At 40.3% G+C, this 19,523-nt stretch overlaps 3 protein-coding genes across 4 annotated transcripts in view; 2 read left to right on the forward strand and 1 right to left on the reverse strand.

The window, feature by feature from the left end:
• Positions 1-1,157: 1,157 nt before the first annotated feature.
• On the reverse strand, positions 1,158-4,975 carry cmpk2 (cytidine monophosphate (UMP-CMP) kinase 2, mitochondrial). The gene is made up of 5 exons (XM_053335869.1): positions 4,377-4,975; positions 3,979-4,093; positions 3,379-3,580; positions 2,946-3,179; positions 1,158-1,891 (listed from the first exon to the last, which is right to left on the reverse strand). The coding sequence occupies exons 1-5, from the start codon at positions 4,965-4,967 to the stop codon at positions 1,771-1,773; spliced, it is 1,263 nt and encodes a 420-aa protein (XP_053191844.1). The 5' UTR covers positions 4,968-4,975; the 3' UTR covers positions 1,158-1,770.
• Positions 4,976-5,617: 642 nt separating this feature from the next.
• Positions 5,618-7,998, forward strand: rsad2 (radical S-adenosyl methionine domain containing 2). The gene is made up of 6 exons (XM_053335870.1): positions 5,618-5,998; positions 6,086-6,247; positions 6,421-6,650; positions 6,744-6,893; positions 7,272-7,304; positions 7,650-7,998. The coding sequence occupies exons 1-6, from the start codon at positions 5,680-5,682 to the stop codon at positions 7,812-7,814; spliced, it is 1,059 nt and encodes a 352-aa protein (XP_053191845.1). The 5' UTR covers positions 5,618-5,679; the 3' UTR covers positions 7,815-7,998.
• A 985-nt stretch (positions 7,999-8,983) lies between these two features.
• Positions 8,984-19,523, forward strand: part of rnf144aa (ring finger protein 144aa) — a 34,238-nt gene continuing 23,698 nt past the window's right edge. The window contains exon 1 of one of the 2 annotated variants that reach the window (XM_053335689.1): positions 8,984-9,455. Coding sequence is in view for 1 of the 2 variants with exons in the window: in XM_053335688.1 (XP_053191663.1) it covers positions 14,495-14,514 (20 nt within the window). In the remaining variant the exon portion in view is untranslated. Of the gene's footprint in view, positions 9,456-14,441; positions 14,515-19,523 lie in introns of those variants that run through there. The other variant, XM_053335688.1, reaches the window with a different exon arrangement.

Consider the following 19,523-nt stretch of genomic DNA (forward strand, 5'->3'; position numbering starts at 1 on the left):
AAAAATTATTACAGTGCATGTGTAATGTACTGTGATTATGGGCCATTAATGTCATATTACAGTTGTGTTGAAGTGAAGTAATGGCATGATATCACCACTCACTTCTTGTTGCCAAGAATAACAAAGCATAACAACATCTGACATGGAAATATGGCTAACACCACGGGCACACACAACTTTACATTCAGGTATGATGAATGGCATAAGGCCTAATTGCTTTGCTCTCCTACTTCATAAATTTTGGCCCCTCTTGAGACAGAGGCTACTGTGTTAATAGCAATCAAAATTCCACACAGGTTTGAGCTACAATCATTTTTGTGTCATACAGCACATTTACCATGTAGCCAGGCAGCTGAGACCTTATGAATTCAGTTAACTGTTCTGAGATACTTACCTCATGCAGGAATCCATACTCCATAAACATAATGACACCTTATTTTAGTTTATGTGATTACATGTGATGCTAAGATTTGCATCCACAGCACCTCTCCACTCAGTAAAACATTGGATTGCTGTAATTGGTAGTAGGAGTAATCCATGTGCTTATGTGGGGGAGCATTGGAATGACATTGATATACAGCGCTCCATTAATTGCCATATGAATGGGGTCTGCAGTGGTTGGCGCGCTGCTGATGCATCACAGTAAAAGAGATGGGTCACTCTGTCTTCTCTAGCCCGCAGCTTTGCCAAGCTCATAATTACTAAAACCCCCAATTAATCTTCCCATCACATAGGCCAAATATACACTTCCTCCCTATATAAATGAGTTACAGTATATGCTCTTGGTAAATGTGCATGCTTGTGTGTGTGTGTTTACACAAGTAGTTGTGTCTGTGCCCATGAGAACATCAAGTACAAACAGCACTATATGTTCTCAGTATTCTCTATAGCTCCACTACAAGCCACACAGGTTATCAATGCAAGTGGTATCATCTGTGTCAATATCACACAGTTGAACTAAAGGGAATTGCTAACTACAGCAAATATTGTTTTTTTAGTAAAATGCAAAAAAAAAAAAAGATGTGTCCACAGAAAGTTCATAGACTTCATATACACCAGTAAGCAACAGATATACTGATATATATAAATGAATAACTTCTTATAGGCTTATGTAAGACAAAAGAAATCAATGAGAGATCACAACCACACCTTTAGTGTCATTTTCTTTAATTTAAAACAGCTTAACTGTTATCTCAATATAAATTCCATCCTGTTGACATAAATGTTTTCAATCTTGTTATCTTATATACTTTAAATTTTGGATTTTGCTTGTTAATGCACTTAAATGAATCTCTGTGACTGGTGCTTATACTGTAAGTGTTTCTCTTCATTCCCTCTTTGTCGGTCCAGATACAAGTGGCTGTCAATAAATGCAGCTACACTGTATCTGATTTCTGAGAGCTCACAGCAGCAGTTAAATGCACACTTCTTCTGGACAATATTGTGTGTGTGTGTGTGTGTGTGTGTGTGTGTGTGTGTGTGTGTGTGTGTGTGTGTGTGTGTGTGTGTGTGTGTGTGTGTGTGTGTGTGTGTAGGTGTGTGTGTGTGTGTGTGAGTCTACATGAATATGTATTACTGATTGTAGCATGCAGTTCTGGCCCCTGGCCATTAAACCTTTACTTATTCTGAGTAGGATCTCCTCTCCACACTCCAATCTGGCCACCAGCCCTCCTACTATCACATTCACATCACCTTACTGGCACCCAGTGGTGAAAAGAAGTACTACGTCCACTTGATATTTAGCTGCCAGTAGGGGAGATGGAGAACTGTTTACAAGTGGCATTTGCCCCTAATTAAAAGCAGCACTTGTTGGAGCACTTGGTCTGCAGAAGGACTAGCATCCACAGTGACACAAGCTGGGCCACTGATCCTCCGGTAAGCCTCCTCCACTCTGTGGAGATATGCACAAACGCTTTGGTCAACAAATGAAGAAGATATACATATATATATATACACAGCAAATTACACTTTACGTTGATAAATCTGTTTCTGGATATTTTAGTACTTTAACAGTGAACAGTGAGGACAGTGATAAAATGCACATCTGAAAAATATATATGAGAAAAGAAGCACAGATGGCCTCAAGTGCAGCCATTTCCTGGGACAAATGAAGAATAGTTCTTGTGATAGTGATTGACCAAGTCTGCAGAATCTCTCACTCTCTCAGCAGCAGTCAACTCCCTCCATGTTCTAATTCTGCTGGCCCAACATCTGGCTGTCCCGTGAGGAAAGGCCATTATGTCAGGATAGAAAATGAATGAAGGTAGCCATTGACATGTCTGCGTAGCGACTAACTGGCCCAGCAGTACCTGTGAGTTTTGACCAGCTTAATGGAGCACAACAGCTCAGCAACTAATCACCTGTTCTTTCTCATCAGCTGCTTCCCCCACGGGACAGTAATTGATTGTTAAGTGTTTGATGGATCAGACTCAGACTAAGCTGACCTGACTCAGTGAAACGTGCTGTACAGTTTGTACTACCATCTGTGGTTTCATGTTTTCACAAGTTTTTTTTTCATCACAGGCATTAAAACTCTCCCCAAACATCACATATTGAAATATGTCAACTGAGGGTTTTTTTTCTTTGTCTTCGTCAGACTCACAGAATGTAATCATAATACAACCCCAAATACACCTATTTTAGGAAAGCTTTCGTTATGTTACAATGTACACCTACTATACAGTAGTCATTTGTGATTGTGAATTTGAAAGTGTATAAAGACTAAATGTCCATCTTAACAAATTGTTTGGGCTTTCATTAAACATCATGTAGTGATTTTACATGTTAAACTTTTTTTCTTGAGAAAACTTCCCTTGTTTCAGGAATGTTCTAAGTCTTTCCACAAACCAAAATAAGATTACTCCAGTAGTCACTTTGAATGGGATATTATTAAAATGAACTGAATACCATAGATATTCTATGCACATTGAATCAACCTATCCCACCTGAGTCTGAAAAGTTGGTTCTGATCCAATTCTTGCTCCTCTTCAGTCTTTCCTTGACCTCTGTCCATCAGCCTCCTCTTCCTCTCCTCAGGATCCAGGTTGAGTACGACCACCAGGCTGGGCTGGAACAGGTCACTGGGCCAACGGTACACTTCTGAACCCTCTTCTGGAAGGTTGCACACCGAACCACTCACTGCTGTGGCAATGGCATATGCTGCTGTGCTGTGCCAGAATCTGGGGACAGATAATGGACGGTGGATTAAAAGGTGTCATGGGTAGTCTAGGAGATGTTAAATATTGAATTGTAGGTCTAGATCCCTGTGGAATGTTGTTCGATAGTCCCCTCTACCCACTTACAACTTTTTAAAAGAGAGGAAAAAGGTCACAAAATAGGCAAACATCACTCCACCTCTGACATCTCAGCTGCCTTTACCTGTCAATGATGACAGGTGTCTTCGTGGCCTCCTGGCCTATTTGTTCTGCTGTGATGTAGTTCCCCAGAGCGTAGAAGGCCCTGCGGATGAGGGGTGGCTCTTGATCAAAGCGGGCCCTCCAGGGGGAGAGGCAGTGGGGAGGGGACCGCAGAAGACTGGCTCCAAGAGTATCCCTCAGAGATTCTGTCAGAGTCGTCTTACCTGTGATGGAAAGAGAGGGAGAAAAGAGACACCTCACAAACAAAGAGGAGACACAGACACAAAAAAGAGATACAGCGCATAAATTCATTCTTTTTTGTCTATTTTAAATTCAATAAGGGTTTAAAGTGCCTGATGAAAAGTCTGACCTAAAGCTTCCAGTTATGACTACTATGACTATGGTTAAGTTTTCATAAGGTCTGCAAACAATATTAGATGAGCTATTCAATAAACCATTCTCACAGTGATGCAACTTTTCTGAGGTCATGATACATGATATTCCATTAGGCAAAGCTCACTAGCAGATAATGGCTTTAGCAGAAAACAACCAGCCATCACCCTAACAAGACATCTATACATCATGCTGATCATGTATTTATTTATGAGGTAATGGCATTAACCTGTGGCATCCAGGCCTTCTATGACAATAACAGGGAAGTCTGGTTTACGTCTGGCCTCCAATCTGCTGGACAAGAGCTCTAGTACAGACGTTGCCTCTGGGATGATGTCACCACACTGCAGAACAGACAACATCGGTTTGCTGTTGTGAGAGGAGGCAGGAGGGCATCACAGACTGTGGTACACATGAACACACACACCACTGTAGGCCAGCTGGCACTGCTAGATAAAATGAAGAATTAACTGCTTTGAGACAATAGTTACACAGTGCAACACCACTTTTTACCACATGGGTGTGCCATTTTTGAACTCTTACATGCTTTCATTCATACATATACTGTATTTAGTTATTATATTTTTATTTTAAGTATGTGAATGTAAATAATGAGAATATGAAAACCTTCTTTAAAACTTCATAGGCCTCCTGAAAACTGTAGAAAACATCAGAGTTGATGATGTTAAGAATAGATGGGTGATATTCTGGCGCTTCTGATGGTACCACATAGTAATTGTTGGACGTTTCCATCGTTGAGCCCTCTGCATGTGACCAGAGATGCTGTGTCCACTGCCGACCATCTTCACTTCTTAAGTATGAACACACTAACACTGGGTCATGCTGGATCAATTGTCGCAGAAGGCCCTCTGTCCGGGAGGAACTCTTGGATGAATCCTTTAAAAAGTACCCCTTGATGAGTGAGTCCTTTACGTTTGGCAGAAATGCGGACATAGGCGACAAATTACACTCCCGAGGCAAGTCTCTCAACAGTTTGTCTTTCAGCTCCCAGTAAAACTTGGCTTTTCGGACTCTGTCGCTGCTGCACACAAGGAGAGAGTAACATCTGGCATACTGTTGAACCCTTCTGAACATATGTGGCACCACGGTTCCCTGGTGTTTTTCTTGAATTGCAAAGTAGAGAGGTGCTCCATCCAGATCTACTGAAAAAATGCGAGAAGACCACTGAGGAAGAAGAGCCATTGTGCGTCGTGCCATTACTGGTCACATTCCTGTTTGTATCAATGAGTCCTATGAACTTCAAGCTATGACGCAGACTGCGGGGAAAACGAAAGTAAGTGAGCCAAACAGACAGAAACGAAACTTTAACAAGTCAACGTGTTTTGTTTCTGTGAAACTTCAGCTTAAGTTATGTTTATGCAAAACAGACTCTTCTTTCTGACAGATGACCAGAGCCCTGAGTCCATCAGATGTAATAAAAATGTGGGCAAGAAAGGTAACAAGGGTAATAAAAAATGTGGATATCTAGGAATAAAATAAAATAAACTTGGGGTGAAATTAGTTATGAAGACAGACGGAAGGTGGAAGGCTTGCACAGAAAAGTTTCAAAAACTCCAACAATCCTATACTGACAGTTTAAAATTCAATGGATAAGGCAGTCCATTATAAATTTGACAGTTCTGTTAAAGTTTTAAATGTGCATACATGTGCGTACATTGTTATCAACTCTCATTAAACATATAACCCTAACTCGTACATTCCCTCAATTCTTATCATTCTTACATAACTAGTGGGATCTGTTTTATCAGTCAGTCACCAGCTGGGTTTCGTTTTCGCTGTTTGTAAACAGAAACTGCTCAGCTGACTGTTTTGCAGCATCATTAAGCTATTTAAGGTGAGCCCTGCACTTCGGTATTTAAGAAGCGTCGACATCCCTGGTGCAAACACTAGGTGGGATTGAACCTCGAAGATGAACGTCTCTTCCATGGTTGCGTTTTCAGTGCTGCGTCTGCAGCTCTACATCAGCACCCTGCACTGCTTATTTGCCAGCATCTTTTCCAAAGTTTGGAACTGGACAATAAGAGCCTACAGGGGAACACCCTCACCCGTCTCACCACAAAAGCTGGATCAAAAGAGAGTTCAAAATGCTATGACTCCAACAAGTGTCAACTATCATTTTACGCGTAAGTGTAATTATAAATGTGGATTTTGTTTCCACACTGCAAAGACGTCCTTCGTCCTGCCTCTAGAGGAAGCCAAGAGGGGGCTGAAACTTCTGAAGGATTCAGGTAAATTTGACACTGACAGATTGGTATATTCTCTTTTTTTATGTCAAATCTCTTGCTTGGAATTTAATGTATGCATTTGTTTTTTAGGCATGGAAAAGATCAACTTCTCTGGAGGAGAGCCCTTCTTGCATGATAAGGGAGAATTTCTGGGGAAATTAGTTCAGTACTGTAAACAGGACCTCCAGCTCCCAAGTGTTAGCATCGTCAGCAATGGAAGCATGATCAAAGAAAAATGGTTCCAGAAATATGGTAAAATCTCAAATTAGTGTCAGCTTTTTAGGACAAATTCATTATTAAATTCAATAATTGTGTCATAGCTTTTTATGACAGTGCACAACCAGTTGGCAACATATGAAAAAAATGTTGATGACATTTTGCCAAGTGCCAATCTTCATAAACACGCTCTCTTTTCTCTTTCTCAGGTGACTATCTAGATATCTTGGCCATCTCTTGCGACAGTTTTGATGACGCAACCAACCAGCTGATTGGCAGAACTCAAGGAAGGAAGAGCCACGTGGACAACCTCCACAAGATTCGCAATTGGTGCCAGCAGTATAGAGTGGCATTCAAAATAAACTCAGTTATCAATACTTTCAATGTTGACGAAGACATGGTGGAGCATATCGTCACACTTAATCCTGTCCGCTGGAAGGTAAGGATGGAAAAAGGAGAGTGTGTATATGTTTTCTGTGCATCTTTGTGACCAGATATACTCATCTTCTTTGTCTGTCCTTCTTGTGGTCAGGTATTCCAGTGTCTGTTGATTGATGGTGAAAATGCAGGAGAGGAAGCCCTGAGAGAGGCTGAGAGGTTTATCATCAGCGACACACAGTTTCAGGAGTTTCTGGATAGACACAGTAGTGTCCCCTGCCTTGTTCCTGAGTCCAATGAAAAGGTATGAAATTACAAACAGCAGTATGACTGCATGTTTATACCCACATTCTGCCAAAGAAACACATTTTTGAGAGAGCTTTCTATATGGACTCCTGATTTTCTGTAATTTAAGACAGTGCATAGGATTAGGGCTACAATAGGTGCCTTATTATAAGTGATCTTCTATATGCTTACACTAACAACATTTTCACATCAAGATAACATTGTTCACTTATGTCATCTCTAAACAAATGATTGCAAGTCAAATCTCACTAAACATACTCACATACTGATATCAAACTTCAGTAATTGCGATGATATTAATATTACCCATGTCACATGGGAATAAAGCTGACATACTACAGTAAGTTGAATTTTGTGGTCTTGGTTGTCTTCACAGATGAGGAATTCCTACTTGATCCTGGATGAATTTGTAAGTAGTTTGTATTTTTTGCATTAAACACACTCTTTGTGACAAAAGTCCTTCTTTGATGTGCCATAGGAGTCTTTCTTTAATGAAATGTTAGTGCATTAACTTTATTAGTTATTATTATTTATTCTAATAATTGAAACTGAAAGTTCTTCCTTCAACAATTAAAGCAGATAAAAGTAATCAAAATGTTGATTTTTTGAATCTTTTATTCTGATAATTGTAATTAGCAGGTTTTTCAGGTGTTTAGAAAAAGAGAAATATAACAAATTACACATTTACACATTTAACTTATCTCATCTGATAAGCAATGGAACTGAACTTGATTTACTCTTTTTTTCCCCCCAGATGCGTTTCCTGGACTGTCGAGACGGTAGAAAGGACCCATCCAAGTCCATCCTTGATGTTGGCGTGAAGGAGGCCATCAGCTTCAGTGGCTTTGATGAGAAAATGTTTCTCAAGAGAGGAGGGAAATATGTTTGGAGCAAAGCTGACATGAAGCTGGAGTGGTGAAAATTTACACCTCAAGGATTTCTACCCTTGTTAGCACTAGTATGATAATTTGTACAGTATGAATTATGTCTGTTACTTATATAATTTGTTAAAACATTAACACAGATATACAAATATTATGCAGTTTGCTGTTTTATTTAATTGTATATTGTTTCTTTGCACTGACTGATGCTTGTGGCCAAATATAATAAAAAATATATTTTAGATTTAATAAATTTGTGTTTTATTTTATGTTTTCATCCACAATACAGTTAGGTCACTTTCTCTCATTATGGACATTTAAAGGCTAAGACTGGCCAAAACTGGCTCTTGTACTTGCATGCAAATTCTAGTAAAGTATACAATAACAAAAGTAATTGACTTTATCAACTTAGAAGAATTTGTACCTTGCTCTTCTCAACATAACTGAGATATAGCCTACCCTTTATGAGTTGGGTGTGTGCATCATTCAGTTCAGTATTTATCCTGACTCAACTGAGATGACTGACCTGTCTTGTCATGTGTTTGCTAAGGACAGATCTCTACTTGCTAAGTTTGTTGTAGAAACCCGGCTTTTCAAACACAGGGTAGCCTACATTAGTTTCATTTAACTTTGTGTATATGGAAACTGTAGCAACATTTCGATAAAGAGCTCAAAATGTGTTCGCATGAGGATATAGACCCAATTTAACAAGGCTTTTATCCCAGGACCATGTTATGTTTTGTTTTTAAAATGTCATGGGGCCACTGAATGGTTTGATGAGTATTTCACCAGCTTTTCACCACCATCATCAAAAAATTGAATGGGGGAATATTTTTCAGAAAAAAATGGTGTTCATCCCTCCAGACTTGTAGAATCAATGCCAAGCTGCTCTAAAGCTGTTCTCGTGGCACATGATGGCCCCACACCATACTAAGACACTGTATGTTGGTTTTTCCTTTAATTTGTCACCTGAATGTATCTGCAGTGCAAACTATCTGCATTACTATGCTACCACTAGGGGAAAGCAAGAACATATTTTCGCCAGCAGGGGGAGCTCTCGCTTGTGAGACGGTGTTCGTGCAGAGCTCTCCTCTAAGCGGCAGCGCAGGACAGCAGACGGGAAGCCTCTCACGGACAAATGGCGTCCCTCCATTGCGAAGCAGCTGATTTCCTACCGAGCACGGCAGCAGGAACGGTGAAGAGGTAAACACACCGCCCCCGGATTTCTTTGCAACAAGACAGCCTATTGCATTTCGCAGGATTTGTGTAACAGGGTGACGGCTGGACGTTGCGCACTCTTCAGTAACCGAGAGTAGACCGCTGTTCCGGTGTACAAACAACCCTCAACAGATAGCAGAGTGGCAGCTGCAGCTTATGCTTCCCTCTGGTTTGCTTATTTTTTTTCTCTTCTGTTTTGTTTTTTCGCCGATGGTTGTTGCTGTCAGAGTCTCACCAGGGCCTGGTTACGGGCGCTGTAGGCGACAGTAGTGGGTCAAATGTTTCCACCCCGACGTTGGAGGGACACATAAATGAACATGGCCATCATCCCTTCTGATATATCCCCTTCTTCCGTCTGACTGACTTGGTTGGCCGCCTCTTCGTTAATCCAATTCAGGCGATCATCTTTTCAACCTTTCCGGAGGTTACACCATCAAGACGGCGTTATCTCAGAAAGCCAGGTAAGATTTGGTGCTTTAGTTCAGTGTATCACAGTGGGGGCTGTGTTCTGGCTTATGATCTGTCAGTGTCGATTAATAAAATGCTGTCGGACGTTTTCGCCATTTCCTCTTATTTTCACAGCAAGATATCCTGTACTTAGACCACTGCCAGCCGCATGTTAGAGATGTCAGATGAGGCTTCTTAAATCCAATTATGAAGCCTTTAACTCTTTGCTGGCCTATATTGGGGTAAACAGTTACAGTGGTAGATGACACAGCATTGGATGCAGCTTCATCAGGATGACATCAGTGAGGTTTTCATGTGTGTAGCCTATGTGTTCAGAGTGACTGCGTTTATGGATGATTTTTTCAGATTTTCACAACAGCCTTAAATCATATATCTGTGTGTATTCGTATGTATGTGTGTATGTGTGATCTATATACAGGCCTATCTATAACTATATTTATATCTATATCTACATGTAGACTGTGTTTTCCTTACAGCAGCTGCAGAGTGTTACATCTGCAACTCCAAGCAAAACATTCTCCGAGTGGATGGCTCCACTGAGCCCTGAAAGGTCACTCAGTGCCCTGCTATTTCCATTTTAAGCAGCAGGTCCCCCTCGGGTAGCAGTCAGATTATAGGCATGAAACCAGGGTACTAGACAAACAGAGCATTCCTGGAGTCTGCACTGGCCAAGGCTGCGCACATGAAATCCATTTCTAATGTCTGTGCTACCTTCACACTGTGTTCACATCTCTGCCTGAGGTAGGCTGACATGTTTGTATCCTAGTGATACTGTGGTCATCTGAGGCATATTTTCTCAAAGATTTGTAGCTTTTGGTATTGTGATATGAGATCAGATATCGTCTTAGATTGTGGATGCCGTGATATTGCGATATGGTATAAGTGTTTCCTGGTTTTAAAGTCTACAACACAGTAAAGTGATGTAATTTTCCAGGCTTTACCAGGCTTACAAGGCTTTTCTAGCTGGTCTGTTATTTGCCTTTACCCACTTACTTATTATATCCACTCATTGTGTAAATATTTTGTGAAAGCATCAATAGTCATCCCTACAATATTGTCGCAATATCAGTATCAAGGTATTTGGTTAAAAATACCCTACTGCTGCAAATAATTATGTGTGTAATAAGTAAATACATTGTGTTTAAGTGCCTGGTTTTGTCTCTTTGCCAGCTTCATGAAATACATTCTACATACATGACCCATACTGTTACAAACCATGGCTTTTAAGATCCCTTTCATTGTGTGATATTGATTCTCTCTCCAATGTCATGCTTCCCACCATATTACAGGAGCAACACATACTGAAACAAACACACACACACACACACACACACACACACACACACACACACACACACAAATACACCCACATTAAAGGAATGTCTGTTGTGAATTTCACAGACATGCAGCTTTTTCCACTCTGAAAAATTTGTTCTTGAAAGTACCCCATTTCCCACTGGGGAATAAATGCATCAAGCCAATCCGTCATCTCCAGATTTGTTCAAAACAAGAGAAAGACAGTCCTTACAAAACAGTTTCACATTCCTCTGAGTGACCAGCAGCTGCCGGCCCGTTCCCAAAAGGAAAAAGATGAGTTTACTGAAAGAGTGAGAAGGAATGAGATTATGATGCCCAGAACTCTGTGTACCATTCCAGTCTAGAACACACGGTCAAAATACCGTACAGGTGTGCTTGTATGAGACACTTCATGAGGCGCTATGATTTTGTTGGCATGCCATGTTAACCTCAAACAGTAAAGTTTATCTAAGCCTTTCATGGGTCTGTCTATCCTGTAAGGGTATTACTGCTGCGTTTTTCAAAAGATCACTGTTGAATATGTTATTGTGAAGGTGATGATAAGGCATTTTGGTTGACCTAACAGATATTTTGATTACACAGGAAAGTATGTCACTGGATTTGTTTTACATTGCATCAGCGTTGGGTTGGGCCTTTTTAAACAGTGTTCTTCAAAACCGAGCACTTTTCAGATTTGTAGTTTTCCAGCATGAAAGTAGCTGTAACATTGTTGTGTTGCTTGCTGTAAATACTGTCATACTTTATAATCCTCTGTGTTGTAGGGTGTCATTTAACATCTTGTATAACCGAAAAATCAACTCTTATTCCGTTTGTGGCAAATTTCCAGGTCCTGAAGAGGATATCTGTCTGTTTAAGACCTACAATATATAACTCTGGTCAGCTCTAGATCACACAGCAGGACCTAACAGTAAGGAGATTAGACATGCTGAGACTGAGCTGATCTACAAATGTGACACTTGCTCCATTTACATTTTAACAGTAATTAAAACTGAATTACTGTTCATAACCAGTTACCTGTTAAATGGGGGTCCGTGAGGAGACAGAGGGCACTGAGTGTAAAACTTCCATGGTTAGGTAACAGGCATTTCTTAAGACAGGTGTGCAGTACAGTATTGCAGTATGCTTTTGTTGAATCACTCTTTTCTTCTAGTAACATTTATACGTCTAGCAAAAGTCATTTAGCTATAATCTGACTTCAGGGGTTGTAGTCTGCCTTTTGTTCAGTCAGGCTGCCAAGGATTATGTAACAGCCTAAATGCCATTTCAGCAGGGTGTTGTGAGTGAATGTTCAGGGTGGTGCCGGTTTAGAGTAGTGTGTAGACAATAGACTGTCAACAATGCTATCACTTGAGTTCTTAATAGCCCCTGAAAATGATGTTCATTGTTCAATGAGTGTTTTAGCTGTGTGTTTATGGCTTGCATTCAGCCAGTTAGGATTGCACAGGGGTGAGATAGGGATTGTGATGAGAGCGTGATGATGCTCGTGTGTGTGCCTCGCTTCTTCCAGACGGCTGCTCGGTATTTTTGAACGATTCTCGCAGGCGCCATTCTTTCACACAGGTAGGGCTCGAAAAGTGACACTTGCCAAGATTTAGCTTTTCAGTAGCATATAAATTGCAGCAAGCCCTTGGGGTTTAAATCAGCCACGCATAAGCAAGCAGCAAGCAGCATGCAGAGGTCATTTTAGACAAAGGAAAAAAAAAACTTGATCCCCGATTTGAAGTCTATTTTTGCCTATGAGCTCACAATTATTCTTTAAACAATGAAACTGAGAACAGGTTCTTCTGTTATCGGAAGCATATACTGTGACTGTGTCTAAGTTTTGAGTTGTCATCAAGCAGTGATACTTCAGCAGTGTCATTGAGAACTGCCTAATGAGGGGCACAAACAGCTGTCACTGCAATTCTGGAGCCCCTTTTTTTGTTTGGTTGTAGTTTTTACTGACTCCAGCAAAAATAATGGCCAAATATAGATGATTCACCATCATTATGTCAAGATATTTCCAGTACCGCTCCATTTTAGCTAAAGTTTAGATTTTGGTGTCCACCCCACACACCCACAGCTCCAGATACTCTTTTGAAATTTGAAATAAAATCGTAGAAAAATGTTTTGTAGGAGGAGATATACATTTTCCCACCCACAATAGACTCAATTGACCGTCGTCCAATTCAACAACAAATCATATTTCATGCTCATAAAGGAGTACAACTCACACTCCAACTCAACTGGGAATAAGCCAACCCTTTGCTCTTACTATGTCTGTCTCTATATCACTGATGCTTTCCGCCTACATGTACAATGGCAGAATACAGCACGTTCAGACTCGTGCTCTGCTGAAAGTAATTCTTGGGAAGGTTGGAAATCACAAACTGAAGTAGAAGCAGATGAGTCAGTAGGTAGGATGGGATCTGGGAGTGCCTGCAATGAGCCAAAAGCTGGTGCATCCTGGCGTGGCATAAAGCACGAGCTAACGCCACTGGGGAAAGAAAACAGATGAACGGCACAGTGACTATGCAAAGTACAACAGATCTGATCACATTAGGCTTGGCATGTTCTCATTCTTTGGGCATATGCTCCTAAAATCTAAACTTTCTTGCTAGCACTTTATCTCACTTTTGGAAGGGCTTGACTAATACTTGGAACACAATTACAGCCCTTCTTCATACTGGACAGGCTTTGTGTTCCTCATTCAATGAGCAGCCATAACTTTAGATTTAAGTGGTGTGAAATAATAATTGGCTGTAATGTTACGTCTGTGTGTGTGTGTGGGTGTGTGTGTGTGTGTGTGTGTGTGTGTGTGTGTGTGGATACCCCATATGAACCTACTGTACCTACATCAGTATATTCAATGTAATAGTGGCTGTTGGGTTAAAGTGCAACTTATAATAGAAAACATGAGACAACGTTATAGGTTTTTTTCAGTTTGGCCTGCTGTGTCAGAGCCCTATAGCATAATGAGACTTCTCCAGGTTATCTGAAAATAAGTTTATCAGTCATTCTGATAACAATTTCCTCCTTTGCTAACAACTGTCTGATATCCCAGTGTTCTACTCCTCTACTTCCCAAGTCTGATAGTGAGTGCCTCATATGTGTATCCCTACCTAAACACTAGCTGTCTGGAGATGATTAAAAAAACATGAAGCCCAGATAGGCTTAATGTCTTAACTAATGATTAATTGTTTGGTCTATTAAATATTAGAACTGTGAAACTGCCAGTTACAACTTCACAGAGTCTAAGTTGACATATTCAAATGTCAGACCAAAATTCCAAAACCAAATATTCAATTTAGTATTATAAGAAGCAGCATATCATTTTGAGATGTTGAAAGCTGAGGATGTGTAGCATTGTTTCTCTGTTTTTGCTTGAAAATTAACTAAGCCATTACTCATTTACTAAAATAGCTACTTATTATGTTTCTGTCGATCAACTAATCAATTTATCTACTAATTGGTTCCACTCTACATGCAACCAGCAACACTCATGCACTGTAATGTCACCAAGGAAGAAGATGAATTGCTGAAGACAATCATTGCTTAAGGCCCTCTCTTGAAATGTGTCAGCAAGGAGTTGTCTGCACCCCACCTCCCCCAAACACACACACTTCTCTATTGATATGAAAAGTCACACAGAGACATCTGCCTTTTGTAGTGTTTCCCCTTTTGCACTTTACAGGGTTTACATCCTTTGTGCCTCTACAACAAACCCAACAACAGGATGTCAGCGCATTTCCTAAGGTAGTTTTTTGGCTTCCTCCTTCCCTATTCTTCTGCAGTGGGACTAAGAGTCTAGGTTTGCATTACAAGGCAGCAGCTGGCCAACAGCAAGAATGAGGGCTGGCAGGCAGAAAATAAAGTGAGAGACAGAATGTGCTGTTGTGCTGAGGTGTATAATATGTGTGAAATCCTGCTAGGGGAGATGATATGTCAAAGTATCTTATCCATGGAGAGACCGCAATGAGTAAGGAGGCCAAGCTAGTTGAATCAAATCCTAGAATGAACACACAACATTTTAAAATTCTTAAATCACCCTTTTGTTTGGTGTGGCCCTAACTCAGCAATTACTGAAATTGCTTGTGAATTGTTTAGCCCACTGCTGGTGAGAGTGCCACAGTACTGCACAGATTAAGCCCTGAGTGCCTCTCTGTTGGAGTGTCTCTCTCCTCCTGTGGCCATGAAAACTGCATTGTCCACTAGAGTGACAGCAGCCCTCACTGTGCAGCAGTCACGTTAGTTAGTTTAGTACTAGCTATGGAGTGTTCTCATTACAGTTAATTTCAATAAAAGGATCAGACTGGTGCTATGATATGCCTCAGTTGAAGTGTCTCAATGCTGCACAGTCACTTTTAAAGTTGAGGTGAAATGGCACGCACTGTTATGAAAGCCTACTGCGGTACTTGCCGTGGCCTGCTCAGTGCCTCTAGCCTCCACATGCATAGCAACGGATAGCATTATTACACAGTGAATTTGTCCCTAGGGTGGTGTGTGTACAGTATGTGTCATGAGAAATTGATGTAGTCTGAAAGGAGCTGGCAGATACAGAGCATCCAAATTCCTGATGATTTAAAGGATAATGCTACTGTTTCTTTTTATGATTACTTTTAACAACATTACAATCTAACTATCAAATGAATTAATCTTACTAACATGATTAATTCATAGCTTAGCAAGTCTATTGTCGTCAGAAATCCCAGAAATATACAATTAAGAGAGCCACACTGCTGATTCTGTATTGATTCAGATTCCTTTTATTATATAAACTCAGACTCTGTTATTAGCTTAGTGGTCTCCTAGGGTCAGACTGACAAGGCAGTGTAAACACAGAATCACATGCAAATGCAATATTCACATTTCAAATATCTTATGCAGCTTATTATCTAAGTTTGATTAAGGTACATTACATTAGATTTTCTTTTAATTCCAGTGGAACTATATACAAACAGCGGCATAGCTAGTGGTGGTAATATATCATACATAAGTCCAAATTTAACAACTGAAAGGAAAAAAAACTTTATTTTTAAAGAGAAACATTCACAGTTGTCAGCTGTCTCTGTGTAGTAGCTGTTGAGCAGACAGTCATAAGGAAGGCATCTTCTTTTTGTCTCAGAAACACTCAAGAGTGTTGGCCAATTACCTCACTGGCAGACAGCCTGTGAATGCAGCCCTTATTTGTTGGTGCTCAGCCTGTGCACTGGGATGGTGTGACCTTGTGTGAGTTTGCTGTGTTGTTGGTGATGAACTGAAGTCCATTCAGTAAATCTAGACAGTCATCTCTGCGGGGTTTACTGCAGTGTTTATCTTGAATTTTCTTGTCGATGGAAATTCACACAGAATTCTAATGAGGCTTTCTTAAAAGGTAAACTGAAAGTGTGAAAGCTGGCAGCAAATCCCCAGTAAAATGATAAAATATCACAGAATTAGGGTAAGCCAAGAACATGAGTAACTATATCAAGTGAGTTCTGAAACAGCAATATTTGCCAGTTTATTTTTGTTAAATTCTGTTTTTGGATGGGAGTACAAAGGGAACTGGATGGATACATGAAGCTGTCTTCAATAACAAATAGAAAGTAGTCTCCCATGATAAAGCAATTGAGTTGAGACATCTTAATAGCCAACTGAGCTTTCATGTAATGTTAGAAAAACGTATTGTCCATAATTATGACCCGACAGTTATATCTGATTGTGAGCATAATCTGGTTATAGTGCACATGTACACATACCAACTGAAGCTGTAGAGCAGTGAGTGACAACAGATTGCCAGCAAAGTCGACCCTGTGCTCGGGCTCTCTGCATCTGTCAATAGAAATAGGCTCAGTATGGCATGCCTGTCGTCTTTACTTAGCTTCAGAGATGCTACTGTGAGCCAGGATGGCTTTTTTGGAGGGGAGAGTAAGCCTAATGTTGCTGCTTAGATCCTTGTTGCAAGCACTTGTGGAATTGGGAGGCTATGTCTTTTGACGGGGTCTCAATAGGACATTCTTCTAGCTGTCTCATCTTGTTTTTTATGTTCTTTATTATTCTTTGTGTGGTAGAGAACTGTATCTCGTCTGAACATGTCGTCCTGGACAATAAGACTTTGTGAGGAAGAATCGCCTCTTGCTTCATCCTCTAATCTAAATGCTCTGTGCATGTTACTCACTAACATATCATTGAGTCTTTCAGTTCTTGTGAAACAGCAGGGTGTATTGTGCACTGTCTCTTTCCTCCAGGTACTGATTAGTGATTCGGGGTGTGGACATTATCTCTTTCAGGTAAAAAAAACATTCTTTATAGCTTACTACCGCTCTGAGAGCCGCTCAACTGGGGTCTAGTAAATGTAAACCCTTTTACAACTTAAGGGAACAAACACAGAGCATTTAAAATGCTACTGAATCTCATGAATATTTACATTCCGTCATTAAGTAATGCCAAAGCCTCAGTACATTTGCCTAATAGTCCACTTAGGAGGCTTACGGGAGTATGGAAAATAGTCCTTTTTATCTTTTGTTATTCCTTGTCTTTTTGTTTTTTTGTTCCATTTCACTCTTCACACTTTTTTTTCACAACATGATGTCTGGTATTTACTTCCTCATCTTCCTTCCTTCCCTTTTTCTTTTTTTGTGCCGTCACTCTCATGTCTTTTGTTCTTATTCCCTTCTCTCCTTTCTCGCGGGGCAACTGTATGGTTTGTACAACTGGGCAGCATTAATGCTATGAGACGGTTGTCTTTGCTGACAGACAGTGTTTATTTTAAATGTGGTAGCACTGCAGGCTTCGCAGAGCTCGGAGTTTCCTGTCGTTGTTGACACTGTTGAAAATAGCAGATTTCTGGTCATTTTTGACCTTCCTGAGATCAAGTTGTAGAGTATGGCCTTCATCACGAACATACTGAATGCTGAAAAGGTATAAACTACTTCTTTGTCCTAGTTTTGAGAGTGATTATGCTATAGAGAATAAGGGTATTGGTTGTTTTATAGTTTAGCACAGGATTGATTTAATTGTTGTTGCACTGTTAGAATGCATTCATCACACACGGTATAGTAATCGTGTTTTCTTTTCTCATTCATTTATTGATAGAGAGTAGTAGCAGTGGTTGTGAAGACAAGGATGAGACGGTGTTTGCTAGATCAGAATAAATGTTTAGCATTACTGAGGGAAAAAAAATACCATTTAGCCATTCTTCAGCCTATTGTGTGTTTATTGTCATTATCCACAAACACAATCAGCATATAAAGCAAACACAAAGCAGCCCAAGCAGACGGCTCGCTGTTCTTGCAGTAACCCTGCTTAGAAAGAGGATATTTATCTTGCATTGCAGCAGAGAAAATGGCAAGAGACCAAGTAGACATGAGACCACAGTCTTTTGCCCTACATACCCAAGCATGACCACTGTCAGTGTCTATCTGCACCAAACAGCAGAACGGACTTTGACTTGCAAGGCATTATGAAGAGTACACACACATACACACACACACACACAGTTTCTCCACACCGCTCACAATGCCAAAATACATCTGGGTGATTTTGTAACTCCTCAGGGCATGGAAAAACAGGGCCTATCACCACTCTTAGCAACCCTCTTAGCGCCAGACCCCCGCCCCCCACGTCAAGGACAGACGGCGACTGTCCCCAACCGCTGTCCCTCCATGTCACCTTTCACATTCAAAGATTGAGCTATCCAAAAATAAAGTACCTGTGTGTGTGTGTGTGTGTGTGTGTGTGTGTGTGTGTGTGTGTGTGTGTGTGTGTGTGCGTGTGCGTGTGCGTGTGCACGTTTTTGGTTCTGAATGTGGATTAGTTGATAGTTGTTGATTGAGAGGATGACACAGACAGACAACATGTGTTTGTAGGTTATATTCTTTGCACAGTATAACTTTCAAACTATGGCCCATATATAGACCCATGACCTATAATCCGCCTACAACCAATGTGCTCAAAATAGATGCTGGCACATCGTTTTTCATCAGGAGGTCTTAACTGTGATGATGACCTTTTTATATTGTAGTGAGGCTTTGAGGGTTAAAAAAATCTGGAAATTATATTTTTCTTTTTTTCTTTTTTTTTACAGAAACTACATAATATGTACAGGAACCCTTGCATTAAGTTATGAAGAGCTCTGATCATTTATTTATACTTTATTATTTATTGTGACTAGAGATGGGTCATTACATTAAAAAACATCAAATTATGCTACTATTGTCTTAAAAATATATGTTTTCCCTTGTTTCTACCAGTGTTACTACCAGGCGCCAGTTTACAACAACTACACACAGTCATTTGAGGGCGAAGCACCCAGCAGAAGAACAATCAATGGCTGACTTTGTCACCAGACAAAGTAAGTTTGATGTTAGATCTGCAGAGCAAACAGCAGCCCTCATCTTAAAGACGATAGCTAAGACTCCCATTTGTTGAAAAAGAGGGATTTTGTAGTTTGATGGCATTCGGTGAGCCTGAGTTTATTGTCCCATCAAAAAAATCCATCTCAAAACTGGAGAAACTATAACAAGGGCATACTTGTGTGTTCCTTGCAACATCTGTGCCATTACATCAGAGAGGGTGTTTTCCACAGCAGGACTTACGGTAAACAGACTGCTCTCCCTTCCCCATCCTGATCATGTGGCTCATTTTTCTAAATAAAAATATGGAATAAGCCGTATGAAGATGGACCTGTTTAAAAATCAATGTTCATGTCAACACTGCTGTCATTCAGGTATGTTGAGAATTTAGATGTGGGCAATTAAATTATCAGTGTCATTATGGCTTAGTTG

This window comes from Scomber japonicus, chromosome 16 (genome assembly GCF_027409825.1).
Source record: "Scomber japonicus isolate fScoJap1 chromosome 16, fScoJap1.pri, whole genome shotgun sequence".
Lineage (NCBI taxonomy): Eukaryota > Metazoa > Chordata > Actinopteri > Scombriformes > Scombridae > Scomber > Scomber japonicus.